The sequence below is a fragment of the Atractosteus spatula genome, chromosome 22, assembly GCF_055471065.1.
Source record: "Atractosteus spatula isolate fAtrSpa1 chromosome 22, fAtrSpa1.hap1, whole genome shotgun sequence".
NCBI classification, from domain to species: Eukaryota; Metazoa; Chordata; class Actinopteri; order Semionotiformes; family Lepisosteidae; genus Atractosteus; species Atractosteus spatula.
The window spans coordinates 15,209,750-15,237,076 of NC_142727.1; the positions used below are offsets into that span (position 1 = coordinate 15,209,750).

Genomic DNA, 27,327 nt, shown 5'->3' on the forward strand with positions numbered 1-27,327 from the left:
AGTGCCTTCCCTGGCTATAAAATAACTCACTAATCACTCCATAAACTGCTGTTTCAAGTTACCTTAAATCCCTTTTACAGCTCTATTTATCACTTGCAGACAAACCCTTAGTTCACATCCTCTGTTATGCAAACTTACAGTGTGTGTCGGGAAAACAAGTTCAAACAAGAAATATGTTAAAAATAAATGCACAAATACGTAGGAGAAAACTCATGACCTCAATATATCGGGATAATAAAAATGCTTTGGGAATCGTTTGTGTAAAAGAAAAAAAAAGAAGTTTGGGAACACCGCGTATTGATGCGGTGCGCTCATATATTAGTCAATTGCTGCCATGACGACCATCTTAGCCTGCATTTCAGAGATGTTTAGAGCAAGAGGAACAGCTGGGATGCTGAGACGAGTCGGTCAGTCTTACAACCTGAGAGAGAGAGAGCACTGCAGTCAGCCACTCTGCACACGAGAGAAGGATACCCATTTTACAGCATCTTTGCCTCCTCTTACGCACTCTTCCAATCTGTGATAAAGCTGCAGGTCCTCCTTTGGATTTATAAACACAACTAGAAACAATAAATAAATAAAAATCAACCTGGATTTACGTTTCAACTTATTTCCATGACTCTTCTGGTTTACTGATTGCTTTGATTTTTTGTTTGTTTGATCCACCGATTTGATGCGCTTTTTCGAGTCTGTGCAAGAAGACTTATCCTGCGTGTTGGGCGATTTCTCCTGGGGCTATTACAAAAAAGATTTGCCGGGCAGAAGAGACGATCTCACCTAATCATTGTGCAAATACCCCTAAAACAGATTTCTGTTTCCTTTTTTTAAAAAAAAAACTCGGCATCCCGTTTGATCGCCGCTGAACAGCGCTCTTGTGAATTCCAGAAGCCTGCAACTGGAGTTCCGTTTCTCCTCGTACTTTGCGGTGTCTTAAAACTCTCAACAGAAAGGGGAACCACAGCTACAGCTATTGCAGGAGTTCAAATACCGAAAGTTGCGAATTAACTTTAAACTCACCTGCAAAAGGAGTATTCCAGGTTCAATTAAGAGTCTGCCTTGCGTGAACTGGGAGCTGAACTGTGGCTGAAGATGGGTATTTGTGGCTATTTTGTGGTATCCTGGAAATGCCTGGTCGTGATAGCGCTAAGACTGCTATTTCTTGTACCTGCAGGAGTGCCTGCCCGGAGCGGAGAATCGTCTTTTTCCAAACCGATGGACAACGTCACCGTTAGACAAGGGGATAATGCGATCCTAAGGTAGGGTTCTTGATAATATGATTGAATTATTATTTGTTTTAATTGCATATCGCTTCCTTCTTGGAGATCTCACATTTGACCACTAGATGTTACTGTCATTGTGTAGCTGCGCAGTTTTGCGCGTGACAATGTTGTGAGGCACTTAACAGGTTCCAGGTGTGCGTTTTGGTCTGGTGTCGCGACAGCATAGAAATATTGGTTGTGCCGCTGCATGCGCTGCTGGCTTTCCACTCTTGTTAAATGCACAAACGGTTTAGTGAGTTCCTGTACTAAAGAATTAAGCAGACGTGCCATTTGCTTGAGCAAAGGATTCTTTCCCGTGTACGAAACACGTGTGGGAGGTGCTATAAATATTAATAACTGTTTTGTTTTTATGGAAATAAAAGACCCATGCAATACTTTGATGTGGCTGTTGTACTGAAGTCAAGCTGTTTTGTTATTTAAAAAAATCCAGATTCTACGTCTAGCATACTGCACGCGTATGCACGCTTTCTAGTGTGAGCATTCATAGCGTTTGTTTCTGGATTCAAATCATGGTACCCGTGACGAGAATGGGCAAAATGGTGATGTTGCATGCAGGCTGGGTGGAGTGCGCTTGGCAGGGGTAGGATGGAGTCGGTAGGTGTGGGGCGCGTCGGTAAGAAGGAGAAAGTATGCTACTCTACATAGTGTTTCGAGTAATTCAGCTTTTAACTGTCGAGATTCACTGTCGAGATGCAAGTAAGCAAAGTTTTGAGAAGTTCAAGCATGCCTGGACAATGTTCTACGAGTAATATGATGATAACAGTTTTCGTTTTGGATACTGTAGCATTTTCTACGATGGGTACAGTATCACGCAACTAGTGTCTTCTGAGTTGGTGATTTTTTTTTTTTAATTCCTGTTTGGAAGATGTACTGTATATTTTCATACAACACTGCCTTCAAATGCTGTATTAGCAGGAAACATACCCTAGAAGTATGAATGCAATTCCTTTTGCTGTGTGAATCTACATGGTATTGCCAGACCTAAATAATAGAGGGTTTGACAGAGTGTTTATTCAGCCTTTGTGCAACAGTGGGAAAGTGGATCTTATGTCACATCCCAGCCTGGTTTTGCCAAGAGCCTGGCACCAGCCACAGCAGGGTCCTTTTTGTGAGAAATAAAGAGGAGCCTGTGGCTGCACCTCCTGGTACTGTACATGCTGGTCGCACTTGCTGCTGAGGGGAAGTACTGCATTTATACCATAGAGCCACCAATAAGCAGCAGTCTTGGAAATCCTGCCCCAGCGATTGTAATGTGTGCAGTATCCGTGATGATAATGACTATCTTCTTTATTAATGATGCATTTGTTAAAACAGAATCAGTTCAATTCCCCAATAAAGCAGTGTTCCTTGATGCACCTCGAATCCTGCTCCATATTTAGACCTAAACATGACATTCTGTTTTACTGCATATGGCAGACAGCATGGTGTCTTTTGCATGACTCAAACTGTCGTTTCTGTATATAGCAAATATCCTACCAATACTGTACATTTGCTTAGAAGGCAGTACACAGTCAGATATGCTAATGTGTAAGGGATGGACTGCTGTAATGTTCTCTTGACAGTTTTGTTCTGAACTCTGTATAGTGGTGCATTAGATTCACTTTCAATAGAACTGCTATTCGATTGCTTTTAGAGAAAGGTTATAACCTACAATAACCTAGGACTCCACCACTCTTAACACTAAGTCAAGGCAATCAGTAGTGCAGCCACTCCACTGTTATATATAGAGGAAGGTGTATATGTCCTATGGTCATAAGTTGTTTTAAAAACAGTTAATAAATACCAGAACTGGATGCTAGGTGATTATTTTGTATTACACTTTTGATATACAAAAATGATCACTAATTGATTGGGCTGCTTTATGGGCAGTGGCTGTGGGATGATGGGTCATTGCTCACACCTTAATTTTTCTGTCTGGGGAAGCATGTATGTGACATTGCATTACAGAAACTAAAAATGTCTGCCAAGACAGCTGTTTAGCTGCACCTCCTGTATACCAAGCATTGGAGTGACACAACAAGAAACAGGATTCAGAGTGCCCCTAGTGGCTTTTTACTTTTTCTCCCTTTTTTTTTACTTGTTTATTTCTTGACATAAAGTATTTTTCATAGCCAGTGGAAGAGTCCTAAGACGTTCCCAAAACTTGCCATTCAGTTCTAAACAATTGCCATTTTACAGCCTGGGACCAATTGATCGACAAAGCACTTGCAATCCAGTCTAATCCGATCCAATGGGACTTGTTTTCAAAAATAAAATGTTTGTTTTATGGGAGAAGTAGTCTGAATTTAATTACTTGATTTTCAAAGTTAGATGTATTTAAATGAAACCGAGAATTATAAATACTGTAGCAGCAGATGTGTGCTGTGATAGCAGTAATATGTGTGTTCAGGCGGCTGAAGTGAACACCACAGTTCTTTCCAAAGGTTTGTCAAGCAATACAGAACCATTCAGGGTAAAACTCCTTCATGATTCTGCTGTCTGCTTCAATTAGAAAATACCCTGTCATAATACATTTAAAGCTTAGGAATTAATCTGTCATTTTATGTTAAGAGCTGTAAAGCTGGCTTTCACATAGGAATTATAAAGAATGTCACATAAGAATCCAGGTGTTGATTATTATTCAGGTTTAAGAGCAGAAGACCCTGTCCTGCACTTGCTGTGAGGTTGAGCTTAAATCTCTACTCCTCTCTTCATCAGTGTCAGCCATCTACAAATCTACATGATAGAAGACAAATCAGTGATTCTGTGAGAGAGGGGAATCATGTTGTATCCAGGTGGGGGGAAAGGGGGGGAGGGGAATTATCTTTGGTCGAATGAAAAAGGTGAGTAGTTTTTGTTCTTTTGTATTTTTGGATCCCTCATTTCATTTAAGTAATGTTTTTAGATGGTAGTATCTTAATTACTGAGCACTAGAATACATATATATATTTATTGTCATATGTTTTGTAACCAGACTCAGTGCCTGGAGGATCACAAACACCCAAGAGAGCATGCATCCTGCGCTTAGACCTGTGGAAATATAATCAATAAATAGCCTTTGCAATAATGAGATTTAACCAATAGAGGGCATATCAATGCCTGAATTCTCAAAAATGTTATATGTATTTGGTATTTGTATTATTATTCAATATTTCTCATATATTATAACCCAACCTTGAGCTTGTTTCAGGGCTGCTGGACTGGCGAGTGTCTAAGAAGGGCAGGTGTGTAAGATTTTAGAGGAATTATCAGTAATGAATCAGTTTTTGTGATATAACTCTACCATAAGCTTTATTTTAGTTTAGCCAAACATTGTATATCAGACCTGAAGTAACCATATCTAAAATATCAGGCCTACTTAGAGGTGATTCCTTTACACAGCTTTTTAAAATCACAGTTGTTCCAAACCTTTTGAAAAAAACTTTATTCACTTCAGGACTTGCAAGGAAATGACTACAAAAAGGTTATACCAGACTGTGAAAGTGACACGTTTTCACAACATAAATGCAACAGCAGCCTGAGTGTACAGAAAGATACACCTACAGAAGGATTCAAAAAGTGACACAGCAAAAACAATTAAAATAATCATACCCACATTGCAGCCACATGCACATTAATTTGTGATGGTAATAAAAGATGGCAAGCTACAGTAGCATGTGTGAAGTGCTTAAAATCCTGTTATGTCCACTGGTGAATAATTTGTGGATGCTTTTTGTGTGTGGCTATAAAGTGCCACAGTATGACAGATTTACAAGGATATTATGGGTTGAGTACTAGCCATTAGGTAAGCACACATTAGTCCATTACATTAGTGTTTCATTTTGAAGAACTCATGTTTTTTTAGCTTTTCCATTTCTCAGCTGATTTTGTTTACATTGTTTCTGGATTGTGTTTGACACAATGGGTCTCCCTTGCTAAGAAGCTGTATCAATATACTATACACATTTTGTCTGACTAAATTCCCAGAGATGAATTGAATTATTATGTTAATCCCCTGTTCAACAGTGAACTCTATTGGAATGGGAAATTGAAGCACCAGTAGCAGAGGGTAATTTCCATTTTTGGACAGGTAGAGTTGAAAAGAATGATGAGCAATTAATCTTCAGGAAAGAAAAAAAAACACTGATTTCAGCTTTTAAAGGTGAAAAGCTTCAGTCCCATCTGGTCCTAAACCCATGCAACTGAAAGCAGTTGATATACAGCACATTACAAATGTATCATTAGTTATTATACATTAAGCATATGTTTTTTTTAACCAAACAAGGGTAGCACTGAGTCACTGAAAATATTTACTTACATTGCTTTCTCCTTAAGATATTTTTTAATTCTAAACATGGGTTTAAATATTTTATGATTGGCAGCTTCATACAGAAATCAGATATAATGAGTTCCAATTATTGAAGCTATTAACAGAGAATCCTAGTCAGAAATAGACTTGAAATCTAGCCTGTTCCACAACATCACAGCAGAGGTACAGTGGCTGTTAACTGGAGACAGCCATCAGTGTTTCTCCACTGACAGGGTAAAAAAAAAAAAATCGTTGCAACTTATAGTGTATAAATGGAATGAACTTTGAAGCTCAAACTTATTTTTATACTTTTCCTCACATATTTCCATTAATATTTTAGTACCAGTTGTGTACGTACAATATCTGAAATAGGTTTTCTTATGAACTTTAAAGTGTTTCCTCAAGGACTTTGGTAAGCATAAGGAAAGCAATCATTTGATGAAATGACCTGCTCCTGGGGCCTAGTATACTACATACTATGAAGCCACGAGTAGCAGCATAATTTACATGATCCTCTGCTTTCAAGGATATTGAACGCCACAGTATGCCAGATCAGAATAGTTTACACAATGGCTTCTCCTCCAGATTGTTTTTTTTTGGATTATTTTAAAGATGTATCAATATTTAGCCAGATGAAGTCTGCTTCTTAATCTGTTTTCTGCCTGTGTTTCATCTGTGGTCACTGTGTACTTAACACTGTGGTGGTACAGTAAAATATGTAACACTGTGTTTTATTACTCTAGAGATAGCGCTGCTGCCTCATAGCTCTTAGTTTAGATTACAATAATAATTGCTTACACTTATATAGGGCTTTTCTTGATACTCCACTCAAAGCACTTTACAGGTAATGGGGATCCCCTCCACCACCACCAGTGTGCAGCCCCACTTGGATGATGCGACAGCAGCCATAGTGCACCTGTACTCTCCCCACACACCAGCTTTCAGTGGGGAGGAGAGCAGAGAGATGAAGCCAGTTCATAGATGGGGATTATTAGGAGGCCATGATTGGTAAAGGCCAGTGGGAAATTTGGCCAGGATGCCTGGGTAACATTCCTACTCTTCTCAAGATATGCCCTGGGATATTTAATGACCACAGAGAGTCAGGACTTCAGTTTTACATCTCATCCAAAGGAAGGTGCCTGTTTTATAGTATGGTGTCCCCGTCACTATACTGGGGAACTAGACCGCAGGGTGAGCACCCCCTACTGACCCCACTAACATCTCTTCAAGCAGCAACGTAGTCTTTCCCAGGAGGTGTTTCATCCAGGTAGTGACCAGGCTCACACCTACTGAGCTTCAGTGGGCTTCCAGGGTGATATGACTGCTGGCTCCTGGACTAGTGTGAGATTGCATTATCCCTTCATGGTTTTTTTTTTGGGGGGGGAGGGGTTAAAAGGGAGCTTTGGTTTCCTCTCACCTTCCAAAGACACACTGGTTAGGTTAAAGGGTGCTTCAATCATTCGTGTGGTGGACTGGCATCTTTATCAGGGCGTTGTACTGCCTTATACCATGTGGTTTTGGGATAACATCTAGCTGGCTGCAACCTTTACCAGGATGATACAAAGTTATGACGAGGTATGCACACACACATACACATACAGAAGACATATATCAGTAACCAAGGCTTAGCGTATGGCAGTTCAAACCTTCTGTGTAATAGTTTATCTGCAATCATTACAACAGGCATTACCATAATATTGAGATCAGGACATGTGTTAGAGCTCACCCTTAAATGTTTTATTGGTTTAGTTTTATTTTTATCAGCTGTTTTTTCATTTGAATAATTACACTCAAAATCACATATTTCATCATAATGTTCATTAAATGAACATTACTGTACTTCTCAAAATAAGCAGTGTGTGAAGGTCACATTAAAACCAATTCACAATGGAGATAATCGACACAGAATCAGTGGCAGTTCAGCGTTCTATATATGCTACAAACTTTTTTTTAATAAAGACTTACTGAGGCAATTTTCTATTAATACTAGAAGTTACTCTTTCAATGACAAATCATGCAGTTTTCACAAGAAATGACTGTCACGGGACATTTCTGTATAGCACATTAATAGTTCTAAAAGACCAATTTATTAATGCATAAAGAAACATTCCACCTGTGTTAAGTTGCACATTAGTGAAAACTTAATTAGCATTAATTGGCTCTGTGGTAATAACCAAAATAATACATTTGTTTCAACTAGCCCTTCATACATACATTATTACCAATAAAGCACAGCTTATACAAATGACCATTTCCTACTTGTAAACTGAAGCGCTTGTCCACCTAAAATATCGACCTTCAAAGTGTTCTTGTACAGCCACCAACTCATATTCATTCGCATTCATTTCCAGTATCCATCAGAAACTAAACGGGTATGAATGTTTTGAGCTTCTGACTTGCCATTTACCACACCTGCCTGCTTGTTGTAAAAGGAAAAGCATAAACATTTTGTTTGATAATAGTAGAATTGTGGTGTGGTATTTACTGTATGTGGCTAATATGACCAGAGCTTTCTCTTCAGACACTCAGAACTCAAGGGGTAAGTTGCTTCTTACATGGTAGATATCTAGCTTGACCGGATGAAGCATGTAATCCCCTAGGAGAACCTCAATTATGCCCTGGCACAGGAAGAGGTCCACATGGCTTTTCCCGTTGTCTACAAAAAAAAAAAAACAGCCCAACTTTGAAATGTAAATCTCCCTTGATGTAATTCTTCCAGTGTTGTGTATATCGCTTAGAATTAATGCATTTTTAATGATGCTGTGTTCACTCCGTAACTGTTATATAGCAGGTTTAACCTCACGTTTCACATGCTTTAACATCACTGTAACATATGGTAATGATGACATGAATAAATATGTACTCAGTGGCTAAAGGGCTGCCACAGTGTTTGATTACATCATAGATAGCATTCACTTGACAGCAGATGAAATACAAACAAATGCCCAACTTGCTAATGCTAATGTTGTATTACAAGTGTATATTTCCACTAAGCTCTAATGAACCATAAGAGCTGTCATTCTTCACTGGCTAATCTTAGTTTTGCACTGTAATTACAAAGCATACCATACTGCCAATTTTATATTACCCCTTACTCAACTGCCTTTCCCATTGCATGGCAAATGGCCGGCGCACTGTGCTTTAATTTAAATGGAGAGAAGTTAATGTATGGTGATACAAAAAGAAAACACAGCCGTCTTACCTTCCACAAAAATGGCTGATTGCACAAATAATGTAATTTGCATTTTGAACAGTTGGCAGACAATACTGCACTTAAGTTATGTGATTTCATAAAAATGGGAGGTTCTCAGTGTTTTGCATTTGACTTGAGTTAATATGGCTAAAATTAGTTGATTAAGAGTATATTCAGTATATATTAATCTATTCAAATAGCTATTCAAAAACATTTGATTTTAATTAATACAATGAATCCAAGAACAGAGAAAGATATGATAATGCACTTCTTAAATAACACAGATTTTCTGGGTGCAATTGGCATGGCATAAGGTAGTCTACTATGTCTGTGAGAAACGTTGTCCAGGGATTTAGTAAACTAGTCCAGTGAAAACAGGAAAACACCCGTGATGGACAGGCAACATCCTGGAAGTCAAAGGGTTATCAAACCAGCACATTACTATCACATTTGTGTGATCCATCTGCATAAAAGTGTCCAGAATGCAGTGGCTTCAGCACAAGAAATTGCTAAAACAAAATAACCATGAAGCAGAAGAATGATACTTTCCATCTGCATGGAAGTCCTTACGCTTGGAGGCTCTGCTGGGGTAACCTGTTGTCAATGAAGAGGTGAAATTGCTGTCTGCCATGACCCAGGGAAGAAGTGAGGTGGAGCCGGAGAGTCTTATTCACCAGTGAACGGCCTTTTGTTCTTGACACTCCTGAGAGAGGACAATGTGTACAAATGCTGTGGTAAGCAACATAATGGCTGTTGTGTTATTCTAGCCCCTGCTCGTGGGGCAATGGATGTGAATGATATGGGGAGGAATCTCTTTTAATACATGAATGCCTTTGTTGCATATTGAAAACGGCCTTACTGCTCAGAAATATAATGAAATAGCTCGATTCAATACTTCCTGGTCTTGAAATCCAGGAGCATTGACTTTCATATGAACCTAAGAAAGATTACAAAGTAGAAGAAGGCCCATAAGACTCCAAGGATCTCTTTAAAAAAATCTTGATAGAAGATAGAGTATAAGGTTTCGTGCAAGGCCACACAGATTACAGTGGTACAAGTTAGCGTAGTCGGGATCTTGCCTTGGTCTGCTTTTCACGCTTTCCAATGCAATAAACAAGGAAAAACCACAACCGGGCAACCCTTTCCCACTGGCTGTAGCTGCAGCAAGAGAGGAAGAGTGAAGGACCACCCCCAGCAGTCTATCCATACAATAACTAGGTCTATGTATCACCATTGACAGTTGGGAAGTGTTAATGCAGGACAAATCTCATACTAAATATTCTCATGTGGACAGTGTACAATGTTTCATTTTGAAAACCTAACATGATTCTTTGTTCTGTGTTTCTTCACATTTCCTATGTTTTTTATATCTATGAAGAGACTAATTTCCCTGCATGTTTAAAAGCATACCTCCTGCTCTGTGGTTTAGTAGCAAAGAAGTCTTTATTTAAAGTGAATTGGACTATACACAGTAGGTATATAAAAAGCAAAGCTATTTGTATGTTTTTTTTTCTGCTAAGCTTTGAGAAAACAGACTTTTTCCCTGTTTTGCTCTCCAGAGGGCCTTCATAATAAACGTATTTAAAAACTACACAGACCTACACTATACTATGACTTCTTGCATTCTTACCAAAATATTTAATTAAATCCATTAGACCCGAATTTTGCATTATCATTATTATTATTATAATTATGAAAGTTAGAAGTGACTAAGTTCTAGAAGAAGACTAAGTCAAATGTGTTGTAGTTTTTTTAACTTTATTATATACAGTTTATTATTTAACATGAGTCCAGTCACATATCACATCAGGAATATCAAAGCCTTTAATTCCAAAACCCCGTGGCCCATCTTGGATCATTTTTAAGTGATTTATTAATTTTGTTCATGGTTCTTTTTAGTGTGTGTTCACATCACATACACTGTACTGGATCCACAAATGTCTATTAAAATAAATGCTGAATGTTTTCAATAAATCTTGTGAGAGATTTGATGGTGATTTACATGGGGAGTACAGTATATACTTAATAAAGCATAAACACTGCTTAATATAAAAACATTGTCCACATGCATTATTAGATGCACAAATCAGATTACTACCAGCCCAGCACGTCCAACTATACTGAATCCAATAGAATTAGTTCCCCTTCTTTATGCCGGTTGTAAAATATCTGTAGTTTTAAAAATCATTGCCTGTCAAAAATGACTATCTTCATTCACTTAGTGACAGCACAAAACTAATCTAATTGAGTTGATCGGTTCAAGATTTCTGTGCATAAGCTTGAAATAATATTTAGGATTTCAGCTGGAGCAACAGAAGTTGTTTAATTTATTATCTTGGATGAACCATTCATTATCACACATCTGGTTGTTCCTGGTAAGGGGAGTGACCGCCCAGAGCCTATCCCAAAAGCACATAGGGCACAAGGCTGGACTGCAATCTGTATGGCACAGTAGTTTATTGAAGGGAGCACACACACACGATTTTGAGACACTAATTAACCTAGGCTTGATTTATTTAAAAACTGGGAAGAAACCAGAGCACCTGGATATGAGGACATGAAAAGCATGCTAATGCTACACAGCAAGGCATTCCAGTCTGGAATCAAACCCAGGACTCCAGAGCTGTGAAACAGTAGCAGTAATGGCCATAACGTCATGCTGCCCAATCGATGATCATATACAAAAAAAACTTGTAATAAATGCAAGGAAAGAAATAAATGACAAATGTGTAACATTTGATTTGACTATTTGATAAATTACACATAAAGCTTGTATGAGAATGTACAGTACACAGATGATTATTTTAATTTTTTTTGTTAAAAAAATCAGTAAGTCAGCGAACGTCTCAGATGCATTGCAAAGGTGTGATGATGGCAATTTTTCTGTGTGCTTTTCCTTCCACAATGTTAATGACTTTAGAGGTTGTTGTCTCTTCCCACTGCATTGTTGACATGAAGGCACATGTGGTGATATGTATTTTGGCCAGATGGAACAGTTGGTAGTGAAGAACCATGGGCCATCATGATGTGAATTATTCATTTTTTCACATGCATTCTTTACACAGGAGGTTGGTAAAATGGGTACTTAAAGACATTTGTATTGCACGGTTAATGCTGTTCCTGTTGGCTTTCAAGTCATGCAGACAAAAAGAAGCACAACCTAACCTTTGAGCTGATGTAACTGACAATTCTGTGATCTATTAGTGACTCTGTCAGTTATGAGAGTACTACTGAAAAGCAAATAAACTGTGAATAAAATCCTTGATATCCTTGATGTCTCCTCTAATATAAATGAACTATTAAGCTTACTGTTATGCAGATTAAGCCTCAAGGTAACACAAGGTAAAAGATCCACTTCAAAACAGTTTGTTATTGACATGGTGACATCTTTCATTTCATGTTCCAGCAAAAGGAAGTTTGGGTGGACTAGTCTCTAGTCCAGAATTTCCAAACTGATGCCCCAGTACAGTGACAGGGGACAGGGTGCTAAAGGAGTCACCTACTGTAATTTCTCATGAGATGTTAAATCAAGGTCCTGACTACTTGATCAAAATCAACCAAGATCCTACTAGTAGAAGTGTTAACTGTAGTGTCTGGGATTTCTCCGTCTGGCTTACCTACAGTAAATACCCAGCTCATTTTAACCTGGTCTGCATGTAACAGAGTACTGTTGCAGAATGGCTGCCTCACATCATCCATTTGGGAGCTGCACTTCATTGGTTGATTAAGTGAGTCCTCTCCTATATGTGCAGATCCTTTGGGATGCAAAGGGTTACTGCTACTGCACACAAATGCAAAGACTGGCTGGCTTTAATGTAGCTTTCAATATGGAAGTTATGCAGAATTTGTATTATTTCTGTATGCATGTGTTTATTTACTCTTTAAGCCTGGTAAGATATAAGGTTAAGGGTTCTTACCTTGCCTGGTTCAAAGCTCAGAAAGACATACGGCAAGTTTCAGCCACGTTCATGACACTACCTGTCTGCGACCAGGATTCCCCAGATGGCAGTACAAAACTATCAAATGACAATGGAGGGTCTAGGATTAGTCACCTTTTCATGGCTTTTTGGCCAGTGGCAGCTCCTGCCACTTGTCAGGTCCCCGAAGGCTTGGAGTGGCATCAGTAGAGATGCTCTGCTGCTACAGTCAATGTCAAGTCTTCTATCATACTCTGAGGAGCTCGCAGCATGTCAGGAGACTGGTCAGGCAGGTCAGTGGAGCCTGTCCGGCCCTCCTTATTCTGCTCCTAAAGTACAGGATTTGTTGATGTGGACCGAGATGGAAGAGAAACAGTTGGCGTTTCTATGTCGTCTTGTGTGTAAAATGAAAATGAAAGGCAAAAAGGAAAATTTGCTCCAAATAAAAATGAAAAAAAATAACAGTTTGGCTGTAGGATAAACAAGCCAAAAAGGCACTGAAATGAGATGGGATTCCATTTTATGCACAAACTAGTGTTGCTACCACACAATAACAAATGTGTTTCAGCTCTTGCAAATCAGCTAGCCATAAAAAACACAACTAGACTCTTTCATCTTTCAGACAAGGTCCAGCTTCAGCCTAGGACAGTTCAGTTCAGTAAGCCTGTGGCCTTGCCATGCTAACTTGGAATTTTGTTTCCCTCAAACTACTATTACAAAACGCCAGAGAAAATCAAGTCAGGCTTACAGTAAAGGACACCCAAAAAGAATTCTGTTTGAAAGAGGTCATGAGCTGTTTAGCAGTTTTGTATGTGTATTTTATGGTGACTAAATTGTTCATTTTGATATCAAATTTCTTTCACAGCTTTTGTACAGTATTTCCTGAGCTTTTTTAAATGTTGCATTATGAAAATAGAAGTTGCAAAGCAAAGGAATATTTCATAACACAAAATGAATTCTGACATTAAAATATGAAAGGTACATAGCTGATTACATTAAGACTATGTTGAGAGTGGCTGTTAGTATCTGCTCTGATCCCTCACATGTTCTGCATGAAGAACATCAACTCATGCCTTCAACCAGGAGGAGTGGTGTGAAATGAATACAGTATGTATGGGTTGATGTCTGTTATATAAAGTTAGATTGATTTTTAATGAAATATTTACATGTACTGTTTGTATGTTTTGTAAATGTCTCTGTGTGTAAAACAGTTACTTTGACGCAAGACAAATTTCTGAGACATCAGACATTGAAGTATTATTGTACTATATACAGTATAGGTAATTTAATTGTATAACATTAATTTAACATACTGTATATTGTCAGCTGTTTACCATTCATATTTGTAATGTCGGAATTCATTTGGTGTAAAATATTCCTTTGCAACTCCTATTTTCATAATGCAACATTTAAAAAAGCACAGGAAATATGCTGCATTTTAATATTAAAAAAAATACCAACAGATTAATCATATTCCACTCAAATGATGGTGGAAAGGGGTACCATCCATTAAAGTAATGTTTTTGCTTTAAAATGAATACTCTTTTACTTGTTTTGAATTGGAAAAGCTCAGTCCCTACTTCTAAGAAAGCTGTGAACAGCAGGCTGAGCTTTGTATCAGCATGGTGCTACATTTGGCATCTTCTGAGCACCACCAAAGAGGACTCTTCAGACCGTGGACAGACACAAAAATTATGCATCTGCTACTATTTTTCTCTTCTTTTTTTCTACAACCTAACTAAAAACTCATTTGAAGTCTATTGCAATGCATATGTTGTTTCAGTGGCCTTTTGTAGTTGTTCCAAATAAAAGTGTTAAAACAAACCACAAGAGAGAATCGATTCCTATTACTACCATTTGTTTCTTTTACAATTTACAATTCTCCTTTCAACTTGTGTCCCCTTAGTTGTTCTTCTTTGTCCTTGTACTACTCATCCTAATCACTTGATAAGAATGGGTTGTGCTACAAATGAGAGAGCCCTAAAGCCACAATCAGGAAAAAAAAGAGTGGATAATTTTAGCTATCACATTCCACTGCTAAAATATTTATTTTATGAGAAACAAGCACGGAACCTACCACAATTGTGTAATGTCAGGGTTATGAGGGTTTATCTGTCTGAGATCACTTGCAGTTTTTCAGAGGAGATCACATTAATGCTAATGCTTTTTCTCTGAAAGTAATGAAGTAAAAAGCAATAATATATTTTTTTCACTATGTTTTTCATCTGCTCCAAAACATCAGGTGGGATAACTGGGCTTGCTCACTGTATTTATCAACCTTTGTGATGATATATAGTACCATGTCTTTTATCATAAAACCACATTCAGATTTCTGTCTTATTATGGATAAAGGTTGAGGCGCAATTGTAAATTATAATACGACAGAAATTCAGGGGAAGGGTTGGATTGGGGGTGACATGGATGAATTAGGGAATGTGTTGTTTTCTCTTTGGGAGAGGTGTAGTCTTTCAGCAATCTGTGTCATCAAAAGGCTCTTCATGCAAACCTTTTTCCCTGAAAGAGAATGGAAGCCAGTTTCCTATGGATATTCTATTAGGTAAAAAGAATGAGCCTTTATACCAGTACTACCAGTAAACCAACAGATGCCCGTAGGCTGCTCGTCTTGTTGAGGACCAGGCTTGCATGCTTACCATAGACACCAGTGGGTGCTGATGTATGTGTAGCCAAGCAATATTTTAATCGTACTATTGTTACAGCAGGGATTAATGCCTTTTGTTTTGGGAGTTTAGGATTGCACACACACACAATACTATATAAGGATTATGTCTTGTCCTGGATTAATCTGCCTATTAATTAATTATGATTCAAGTCTTTATTAAAATACAAAAGGCATTTCTTACTATTAATACATGGGGGAGGGGGGGTCGATAATTTGTGAATGTTAATACATTTTAAGACAAAGCTGGTATATGTAAACATAGATCTTTAAAAAGGTTATTTTATATTGTGCTGAAGAACACAAAAATGTACAGTATAAATACAGTATAGTTGCTCATAGGTTCCATACACAAGGGCTTGGAGATATCTCTTTGGATACATGATATTCACTGACTTTGAGGGCTGCATATTACACTTGCTATTTAAAACAATATATGTACAACAGTGCAGAAAGCAAATATGTATTGTTAAATGATTCAGTTAAATGGTTAAAAAGAGTTTTGTAACATTCAACAAAATGCCACCGAGGCAATTTCCTGTACAGGCCTTAAAAAGTACAAAATGATAGATCAAAAGATCATTATTTACAAAGCTTAAATCTAGTGCCTAATTGCATTTCCCTTAGAACCGAAAAATAGACCTGCTGGCTTAATCAATGGATCATGAAGTTTCTGATACCCAGCTAACAAATAACAAGACAAGGTTGCCTGCCACCTACTAGACATAAAGTGATTTTATGTCTATGATACAGTATATAATTTAGTTCTTTATACACCACATAATACTCTTCTAATACTACAAAATTTAGTTTGTTTTTGCAGACAATCAGGTTTAGTTCTAAGTTGCTTCTGCAAGGAATACTTTGATAACGCAGAACAGAGTCTCTTCTAACTGCTATTACAACGAGCCCTATTTTACCTACTAAATTGTAGTTAATCAATATTTCTTTTTCCAACACAGAAATGCAGTTTTTTGCTTCAAATAACATTCGTACAGGAGCCATCATTCACTTAGGTAAGACTCTGAGTCTTAACCTTGTCTTTAGCATTAAATGTTAAAATTAAACTTTGGAATATAATATTCAAAACACCATAGATCGATAAATGCATGATCAGATAATTTACATGTAATACATGAATATTTAATACTCAGGTATTTGTGATGTATAAAAATGTATAAGTGATGCTGCAGGTACTGTACTGTATGTTCAAATGAATTTTCATAAAACCAGACAGGTTTTTCTACAGCATGTGTGTGAACGACCAGGCCGTTTTGTGCTGACAGCAGTTTTTGCTCGAGCAAACTCTGAACAGTCAGACATGAGCTGACAGCCTGAAAATACAGACGCAATTCCAACTGAAGAGATAAAAGGCACATTTCACAGTGGACTACACCAGTAACGTCTCAATGGCTTTGATTTTCCATAGTTATCTCATCAGGTGCCACACGACAATGAAGGTTTACCAAACTGATCATGTCTGAGCTGCCTACAGTATGTATGCACAACACCCCTGAAAATTACTGTATGTGTAGCCTTTAGGGACAAACTGAGAAACTTTGATAAAAGGCACTCTTAATGCATTATGAGAATATGACAGACAATGCAACATTTCTGAGCCACACAATGGCAAACCAATTCCTTTTTAAGTCATGCAGGTTTACGCAACAGTTTAAGGCTATACTTTGAGCAAAAAAAAATTTTTTTTTCTTTAAGAAAGACTATACGGTATATGATTCATTAAGAATAACAATATCCAAGAAAGGTTTGTGGAGTGTTTTAGTCCCAGTAAAACTGGCCTTAACCCGCCTGGCTGGGGGCTGACCTCCTGGCTGGGACCCCTGCAGAGTGAGGAGAGACCCAGGGGCAGCTGCAGAGGGGGAGGAGGGCTGCAGGAGATGTATGCAAGGGAGAGAAGGGGATTAGGTTTGGTATTGATGATGTTTTAAGTGAGGAAATGATGGCAGGAGTGATTACGAATTACTGACAGCTGAGGCTGACCGAACTTGGCTGTTTTCATCCCTCCTTATTAAAATTGCATTTTTTTTTTATTACATGCTTTGAACTTCATACTTTCTCCTATACAGTGTTGACATCCATATTCTACTACTTATCCAATATAGGGTTTTGGGGAAGCTGGAGTCTGTCCTGGCAAACAACGGGGACAAGGCGGGATACACCCTGGATGAGACAGCAGTGCAGCGCAGGACAGACACAGACACACACACAGACTCACACAAGGGCCAGTTTTCCCAGAAGTCAGTTAGCCTAGCGGTTTGTCTTTGGAAACCAGAGTACCCAGTGAAAACCCACGTGAACACAGTGAGAACATACAAACTCCAGGACAGACTGACTGAGACGATGCATGTCGATCACGGGGATGTTCACTCATTCAAATAGCAAAGCAAATGCCGAAAACAAGGTACTGTGCATGTCACCTGCGATTCGTTAAAAATTGCGTGGTGCAATACACTGTAGTTGCATGATGCTAATCACAGACTGAAATCAAAATAACTTTTCCTTGAGGGATTAGTTTCGTCGTGCTCAGTGACTCAGAGGTTATACTGCTGTTGGTGCTGTTTTAACAGCAGAAAGATTAGGAGTCACAGAAATTGTCAGAATGACACCTTGCAGTTAAGATAGCTACAGGCAAGTGCGAGTCATCAGAGAAGATGTTCAGTATACAGTTGTGAGACCAGGTGAAGCTCTGCTTAATCAGACGTCACGATGCAGCTCTGAGTCATCTAATGACTGTGATCAGGTGTATGGGTCAGCCTGTGTCAACACTTGTAGATGTTGTACAGTATATAACCAGTCCATCACGTGTTTCCCACCTGCTCCTTATAGGTTCTTCATCAAGTCTGGGTCATGTCAAAGCTTGATAAAGCTGCTTGCACTCATGGAGTCTATTGTGAACTGATAGATGGACCCAGAAGTAATGACTAGCGGTGTGGTGATCTTGCCCATAACATTTCCAGAACGCATTCCCTTATCTTATTCACCTAACCAAGACATCCTCACAGTGTGATGCAAACCAGCACACAAAGATATAAAAATAGCACAATAGATAGCACAGCATAATTATTAACTAGGGATCATTACATATAACAATAGTTCGTGCAAATTGAGGGCATATAATCCCAAACAACACTCTTAGAACATTTCAGTTCTATGACGAAAGTTAAGTTTAGCATCCCTGTCAGAGTTTTTACTGAATGGAAAGCAGGGCTGGAAAATAGACCGTAGAAAAGGTTGAATCTTGTCTGATAATTTTAGCAAGTCATTAAGTGGATGTTCTGAGGATAGGTAAGGGCACTGGAATGTTAATAAAAGGGTGAGCACACAGAATGCTGGATCTGAACCTTCTGATTGCTTGAAAAAAAAAAAGCACCGTAGCACAATCAAGCCAGTTATCACAGCAGCTGCAGAAGATGTTCAGCTGGAATGAAAACGAACCTCATAGACTGTGATATTTTCAACTTTCCCACACTACTTACAGTATGCATTTCTTTAAATGTCTGTCTTCTACAGAGGCATATGTGCAGACAGACTAACATATACTGATGTGTCTGCTCTGCTTTGTTTTATGTTAATGCTGTATTAGAGCTCTGTTTTTACGTACACATTAACTTGTATGTGTGTGAGTTTATTATAGTTTCCTAGGCCTATGTACTAATTCAAAACCTTTTAAAATATTATTTATGAGCTCCAATATACAGCAACTTCAACTTAGTTCTTAATAAGATGCGTACTGATAACATAAACATATTTTAAAAATGTACTTTTTGAAAAAATCTAACCTGCACTGCATTTTTTTAAATGTGTTCTGCCAAAGCTGCATGTATGTACTTTTTAAAATTCACAAAGAAGATAAAGGTTCATGCTGGGAATAATAACAACCAACAAAAAAGTATTCCTCTCCACGTCACAGGTTTAATTTTCTCAATATCCAGCATGGAAAACAGAAGGTAATGAGTAAATAAATAACTGTACAGTAGGTTTCACTTTTAACTTTGCCTAAACCATTCTGCTTAACCTAGTCTCTAGATGATCGTGAGGGTATCACTCAAGACTGAGAAAGTGTTATTTCAGTACACTGCTAATGGAATTAAGAAACGCTGCCTGCTTGAGTGAAGTCACCAAGGAGTAATTCAAGACATTATGCTGACATTCTCGGAGTACAGGGAGTATTCTCTTCCTTTACAGCATCCTCAAGAACGAAACTCAACGCCTGGTTAGCCAAAGAAACTATGCTGATGAAGGGGGTAATATTATTCCCTCTTAAGCATGTAGGCTGATGAAAATACTGAGGAAATGTAAAGGTATTCAGCTTTCCATCCCAAAGGAGGAAAAGCTGAATTTACTGTTTGCTGAATGTACAGTTACACAAGCAGTAAGGGGAAAACAGAAAAACCCTGATGGTGTTTATCTGTGCTTATTAAGAAGATTACAATCACAATCAAAGCACTTGTGCTACATGCAGTCAGTCTGAGCTTCAAAGACATTTACTGTGCATTTTAAACAAGAACAGGCTTGTAAAGCAAAACCAAGAGAAACGGCACTTAGTGACCTTGAAGAAGCAGATTTGCAGGTGAAGGGCACATCTGTATCTTGTACATAAAAGGAACTGGAGAGATTTTCAGGGTGTTAAGCTTTGTTACGGACGGTACCTTATTAATCATCCCTAGTATAGGGATGAGTATGAGGGATAGTATAGTGAGAGCCTCCTCACTTCTTCTCGGGTCTTTACAGAGCCTGCTAGCATCCCACAAGGCCCATCCATGAGACGAGAAGTTCAAAAGGGATGCATGGTCAGTTTTTGTATGATGGCTTTGAAAATTCACCCACAACACCATGTTTTGCTTACTTGTGTTATGTTGTTAAGCTAATTGCTGAATTGGAGGATGGGCAAATGGGAAGTTCAGACATTTGCCTTGTCCTTTTTTAATCATAAAAAAAATGCAAAAATAGAGCTACAGTCATGAAACAGGATGTCTTGTTTGTTTAGGGGTCTTTTGATTTTTATCATGAACTGATTTGGTAACCATGATTGTTTATAGAGGCTCTTTGTCCTTTGAGGGATTCAGTACAGTAGGTGGCATGGTGGTGCAGTGGTGAGCATTGCTTCCTCGCAGAGTTGGGGTCCAGGGTTCAATTCCTGGGGCGCTCTCTGTGTGGAGTTTGTATGTTCTCAGGTGTTTGTGTGGGTTTCCTCTGGGTGCTCCGTTTTCCTCGCAAAGTCTAAAGACATGGATTCATTTTTTATTTGAAAATAAATTGAGATTCGAATTCTGATTGAGATGCCAAGACCTCATTCTTTTCTTGAGCAGTGTACCTTGTTTTTTCCACACAAGCTAGACAGGATTCGAACTTAAAATCTTCTGATCCGAAGTCAGACGCGTTATCCGTTAGACGTATTGGTAGGTTATTTGGCTTCTGGCTTCTGGATGTATCCCCCTTGTGCCCACTGCTTGCCAGTATAGGCTTCAGCAACCCTATACTGGATTAAGCAGTTAGAAAGATGGATGAATGCAAATGTCACAGCACAGTTCAGAGTCATTTTGAAATTTAATAAGAAGGGTCCTTCAGAGAGAAAAAGTTAACTTTTAAGGAGCTTATGAACTGGCATATTTTCAGAATGTTTTTGATAAAGTTTTCCCCAGTAGATTAATTCTCAGAACACGAGCAGCAAGAATTCAGGGAAATGTGTGTTTGGACCAAGAAATGGCTAATGAAAAAAAACAGACAATGCAGTGAATGGTGTGAACTCTCATATGGGCATGATGTAATTAGTGGACAACCACAAGGTTCTGTATTAGGACCACTGCTCTTCTTAATTTATATTAATGATCTAAACTGTGGTAAAGTTAATAAGCTCTAAAAGTCGAATTAGCATATGATACCAAATTTGCAGAACATACTAAAATAGGAACATTGTAGAAGCAATAGATCACATTTATAAAAAACACCAGGCAGATGATGTTTAACGTGGAGAAAAGCGGGGTTTTGTATGAAGGTAGTAAAAACATAAGCAATGCAAATGGGAAACACTAAGACTGACTACTTCCAAAATACCTCCTGACAACACGGGTCTGCCATTCAAAAGATAAACAAAACATTAGGACATACTGCGTAGTTAAACATGTACAGTTTAATTTAAATTGAGCGATGGTATGTTAAAAATGTACATTATCTTACACTGACAGGAACTGAATCGTTAACAGAAAAGATTGCGAAGGGAATTCATACAAGAATTCAAAATCATCAAAGTCATGCCAGTGGATTGTGTCACAGTAAACATTTTGTTAACAGCAATCCCACCACCCCAACATACAGAAATACATTTCACCTTTATGGAGAGTGTCAGGTGGACAGTCATGAATAAATTATAGAAATAAAAAGCAGTTTATGGCACCAAGGAATGCAGTTATGTTTTTACAGCAAGAGCAGCTGTGCAAGGCAATGAGTATTTAAAAAACATTTCAATAAATCTTTTGTTCTAGCACTTATTTACTGTATGTGTTTAAATGAGTTCTAAGACTCCCAGAAAACTCTTGATATGATGTATATATTAATGAATTCATATAATGGATAAATTCATTACTATGTAATGAATCAAATGCAAGGGTCTGTTTCTTTCTATGTAAGTGTAGGTTTAGTGGTTTAATAAAGTACAGTGCAGCAGTAGAAAAAATATATGAAGAATATTCCTTTTTGTTTCCATCTTCCTTTGTGTATCTACAGTATACATTTTGTTTGCATGTAAAACAGCTGCAATGAACTTGTTAGAAGAGTGTGCCATCGAGAACCCGCCATTCACGAAAATGGAATTTCTCTTCGCTCATATTGACGCTATCTAATACGCGTTTCAGTGTAGCGTGTTTCAGTTGAACTCTAAAAGCTGCTTTCTTCCACATTTGCAGTTGAGAAAAAAAAACTGTAAAACTACCTGATTGAACAGTTAAAAGAGGTTTGTGGTATTTTTGTTTAGTTAAGACCATAATGACTATACAAACTGTACTAAGTGAAGCGAAGGGCTTTGATAATAAGGTCTTGGCTTCACACCGTAAAAGCCTTTTTTAGGAACTCAGCTGCTGCTTCAGGCCACCGTGTTCCCAAGGCAGTGTACTCCAGTGTAAAATGGTAAATCTATGTAATCTCATGGAAGGCTCTTTTGAAAGCTCTCTAGCCACCGCAAACTCCTCTAGATTAACTGCTGTGCTAGAGCGTTGCGTTTTTCTGTCAAAATAACTTCCATCCACCAAAATTTGCATAAATATCTTGAGCCCTGAGGAAGGGGGGGTGGGGGGTGGAGGGTGTCAAATTTAGGAATCAAGCAATGGGAAAAAAGTGGTAACTGCAATGGTTATTGTAAGACACTATTTGGAGTGCAAAGGACATCGGCACCACACCACATTAATTAATTTCTCAGTGACACAGCACGGAAAAAGCTTTTTTTTTTTCTTTTCTTTGTGCTCCAGAATACGAGAATGTTGCTCTTTTTTTAATATTCTGATTTAATTCAAAGCAATATTTGGAAGCCTATACTGCCTACATATTTTAGTCAGCACATCTTTGTTGCTTTATCTGTCAGGGATTTTGGTTGCAGAAACGGCACATCAGGCAGTGCACACTATAAAGGGCTAACACATTTTATTATATTTCTATATAAGGCGCTGGTGGGGAAATACATTCATGTTTTAAGCCTCTTTGAAACCAACAGCCATTTTCCTTATGGAGTTATTTCATTCTGTAACACTGTATAGAGCCGAGCACTATGTTAGAGCTGAAGAGGCAATAAACCTCAGATGAACTGCACCGATACAATCTAATGGAGTGGTTGGTCAATTACTTTGTATGTGTTCAATGTTGGAAAATGACCTCGGAATCCTATAAACCTTGATGCACCGCGGCAGCTGATGTTTGTTAAAATGATCCCTTTAACAGAACAGATTGATGAGAATTATAAATTGGGGGTATTAAATGCCTGGGTATATCCAGTTTGGCCTGTTCTCCTGTTACCACCAAGGTAATGGCAGATGGCTCACTGATTATGGCCACCATTATTCAGTTAGATAAATGAAATAATCGTTGTTAAATTGAATAATCTTTGTTCTGCTGCATTGGCAGGAGCAGGCACAGACAAATACTCAACCCTTAGCTGAAATGTCATTGTTATAGTGCAGGAGCTCATGTTCAACAAGCAAATAACCTGTATACTGTTTGTACAGACATTCAGTGGGTTATTAGCATACAAAGGACCTCACTAGATAACTCGTCAACAATGTCCAGTCCAGTTTATCTCAGGAATATTGAGTTTTTAAAATACAGGGTGTACCATAGAGTTATTTTAGTTTTAAAACTAGTTATACTAGTTTTGAGACTGGCACAGGCTGTTTCCCTAAAGGGAGAAAAAAAAACAAATCAGAAGGCTCTCTCTCTCTCTCTCTCTTCAGGACTGGAAAGGTAAATAATTTTCATGTCCCATTCCATTCTCACATATAGGAAGGCAAATTTGAATTGCTTACATAGACAACAGCTGTACAATTTATGTTCTCCATCTGGGAGATGTAAACTTCACTCATGGAAGCTATTTCATCTGAGTCAAACACCCCCCGTGTCAGGTATTTCTTGTTTCAGATTTGCTGGAATTGCACTAAAAAAAACTGATCATTCATTTCTTTTCTTTTACTTCTCTCAGACAGCCCCGCTATCAGAGCCTCGGTGCACATCTGTCACACAGAACTGCTTCACACTGGCATCCATCTTAGATACATTAGGCTTCGGCTTTTGCATGTTGTCGTAAATCACTCGGATAGCGTCATTAATTTTTAATATTCAACATCAAATGCTCTCCCTGCTCCTTCGCCCCAGCTAAGTGCATTCAGCATTCACTACTCCAGTGGGGCTGTCTGGGTGTCATGCTGCACTTTTCCCTCCATTCTCTGGCTCATCAACAGCCTCTGCCACTATTTACAGTATCAGCAAAGTGCCTCCTCCTCTGCTGCTCCCTACTGATGATTTCACTGTGTCTCAGTACTAACGGTTCTCACACTATAAAACTTGGCATTCACATCCAGTGCAGACAGCATTCTCATTCCTTTATTCCACTCGCTGCTCATACCCTCACATTTTCCCCCCTCTCTCTCTTTCTGCCTTTGAACTGTCTATTCTGCATTCGATCTTTTAGAGGCATGTCTTTCGTTTGCTACACAACACGGTCATGACATCAAAACCCGTTTCTATCTCTTTCGCATTTCTTGGGACTTTTGTTAGCCTCCAGTGAAAAAAGGAAAGGGCTGTGCAACCGGTACCCAAGAGTCCTGCGGGAGACGTCCTCAGCTCTGACAACAAAACTCAGGCAGCATTAGGACACAGAGCAAACATGGCCGGATCTCTAGGGAGAGTAAAATGGGATGTACTTTGAAAGGCAATATTTTATAATTTGTTTTCAATTTTCTCGTGACTTCAGCCGTGTCGTGGGCTCTTAACATTCTACCTTGCGGATGTTTCATTTTATCATCTCATCCAAAAGCCATAAGCCCTGATAGCGTGGCGAGTTCTAGCACTAAACTGAATCACTGACACGTATTTTGCGATGCAGAATACTACTTCAGTAACTGACCATCTGGAACCTTCTTTGCCTTTACTAGTCTCCACTGAAGAAGAAATGGGACCAAAGCTTGCTTTCATTTCTGATTAAATTTCTGATCACATAATTTATATTTCACTTGGTCTTTGGGTGATAGCATTTACACAAATATTTGAAAAGAAAAAAAACCAAGCAAAATCATTGCTATGGATTTCTATTTAATACATCTCAATACAGTCTTTTATAATCTAATATAATCTAGTTTGAGTGAGAGTTGAATTTGTATATAGTAGAACATTTCAGAACATACTTGTTAATTGAAATAATCTTATGATGTTTTAATAATAATTTCATGTTTATCATATGCACCTCACAGTAAAATTCTAGTCCGCTAGCAGACTATCTGGGAGTATTTAATTTATTGTTATTATCTTCCAGGCAGTGGGTATCTTTCTAACAGACACCCACTGCTAGTGACTGAGACAAGACAGTTAGTACCTGCAACAATATTGTTTCACACAGTCTTAATTCTAGTAAACCCACAAAATTAAAATACGGTGTCTTCTTATAATATGAATGAGCACACATCAAATAAATTAATACTGCTGTTAGAAATTTTGATTATATCTATGAAACACTGTCAATATTAAACTTAGAAATATAGCTGTAGTATGTTGTAATTGACATTGCTACACTACACCTGGCTACCAGCCAGACAGGTATTGATTTAAAAAAAAACGTGCCTCCCAATCTCACCTTTCTTTCTATTAGAAATATGCAGTATCCAACCTCATCTCTCCAAGGCAGCCTTTATGACTCACACACCTGAGTAACACTGTCCCTCAATCAACAATTTTTATTTAACCTAAGCAGTGTCCTTGAGCTATAAATAACCAAGTACAAATTTACTCTCTATGACAACAGGAAATTTAAAGCAAGAAAAAAAAAACAAATACTGCTTTTTGTAGGAGAACACATCATAGTGGCAGAGTCTCTTTGAGAGATGTTTTATTGCTTTTCATAGTGCTTCTGTGTTTTGCTCTGGTAAGAGGTAATAATTTCTTCCACCTTTCCTTTTAAATTCTGAATTCTATTCTGTCTGGATGCAGCTTCTCAGTGCCTACTGAAACTGTTGGATTGCAATACAAGACAAGGAGCTCAAGACTACATCACTGAGTAGGAGTTGCCCCTTGTTTAGTGACAATGTGACTCTCCATTCTAGATAAAAGAACTCTGGGGACTTTAGTTTCTAACACAAAAAATAGAAAAGGGCAGAAAAGGTTAATAACAAAGATGTTAATTTCATTCTGACATAGTGGAAAATGAGGATGCTTTAAAAAATTAGAGTATTGAATATTACAAGTATGTTTATAGCCAGACAAAGTATTTAGAGTCATCTACTTATTTATGAGCCTACTGAAAATATATTATTTATACTGTATTGTATCTCAGTAATTACATTACCCACTTTTGGTTTATGATATAATCCTAAAGACCTTTTTTGTTTAAAGAGTAATTTAATTTTCTTAGAAGTGAGTCTCATTTAGACATTGCTCAGGACATTTCCTAAAAGTCAAATCTCAGTTTGTCTGAATTTCAGAAGAGACTGTTCTTCCATCAGAAGAACCTAACATAATTACTAAGAGACCAGATAAAGCTACTTTAATTTCCAATAATGCACCACCAGGCAGAATATACAAAACAGAGTGCTACTGATAATCCAGATGCTGTTCGTACTCACACTGTTAGAGATGCCTGATAAAAGTATAAATAAATAAAAGCTGTATAATTATGCTATTAGGGGGAACAGTTTGTGTCACAGCAAATTTACCACACAGAGAGCAAATGTCTCTCCAGTGAAGATAACAGTGGCCATTTTTATCATGTGGTTAAATATGAGATCTGGAGAGGCAGCAGAAAGTGTGAGGGTGCACGGCCTCACTCTATGCTAAATTGAAAACAAAAATGACACTTCATAACTGTGAATCTCTTCAATTGAACACTCCCGAATAATGGCTTAGGGCATGTCATGGCTTGCCATGTTCTGTCGCTTACCCAAAGACAGTCGTACCCTTTTACAGCAATGGTTGATTTTGAATTTCAGTTTTTGTTGTCAGTTTGTTACAGTACAGTGCTGAACTTTCTACAAAATAAGCAACACTGCCACTTAATTGGTCTTAGTCATTTGTTCCAAAAAAAGCATTTAGTGTCAACTCAGTTAGGAACCTTGCTTAATGAGGAATTAATAAATAATCATACTGTAGTACCTGGCTGGCTATTTCAACCATGATGAGAGAAATACACAACTAATATACCTTCCCCACAAAATCTATTTTATGGATACGGGTAACACCTTTTTACTCCATATGAAATGCCTTCCAAATGTATTCAACCCTTGGTG

General features: G+C 38.1%; 1 protein-coding gene across 2 annotated transcripts in view; it reads left to right on the top strand.

The window, feature by feature from the left end:
* The window catches only part of opcml (opioid binding protein/cell adhesion molecule-like), a 588,589-nt gene that overhangs the window by 349,715 nt on the left and 211,547 nt on the right, over positions 1 to 27,327 (top strand). Inside the window, exon 2 of one of the 2 annotated variants that reach the window (XM_088939313.1) lies at positions 1,172 to 1,256. In XM_088939313.1, the coding sequence (XP_088795439.1) occupies positions 1,172 to 1,256 (85 nt within the window). Of the gene's footprint in view, positions 1 to 410; positions 1,257 to 27,327 lie in introns of those variants that run through there. The other variant, XM_088939311.1, reaches the window with a different exon arrangement.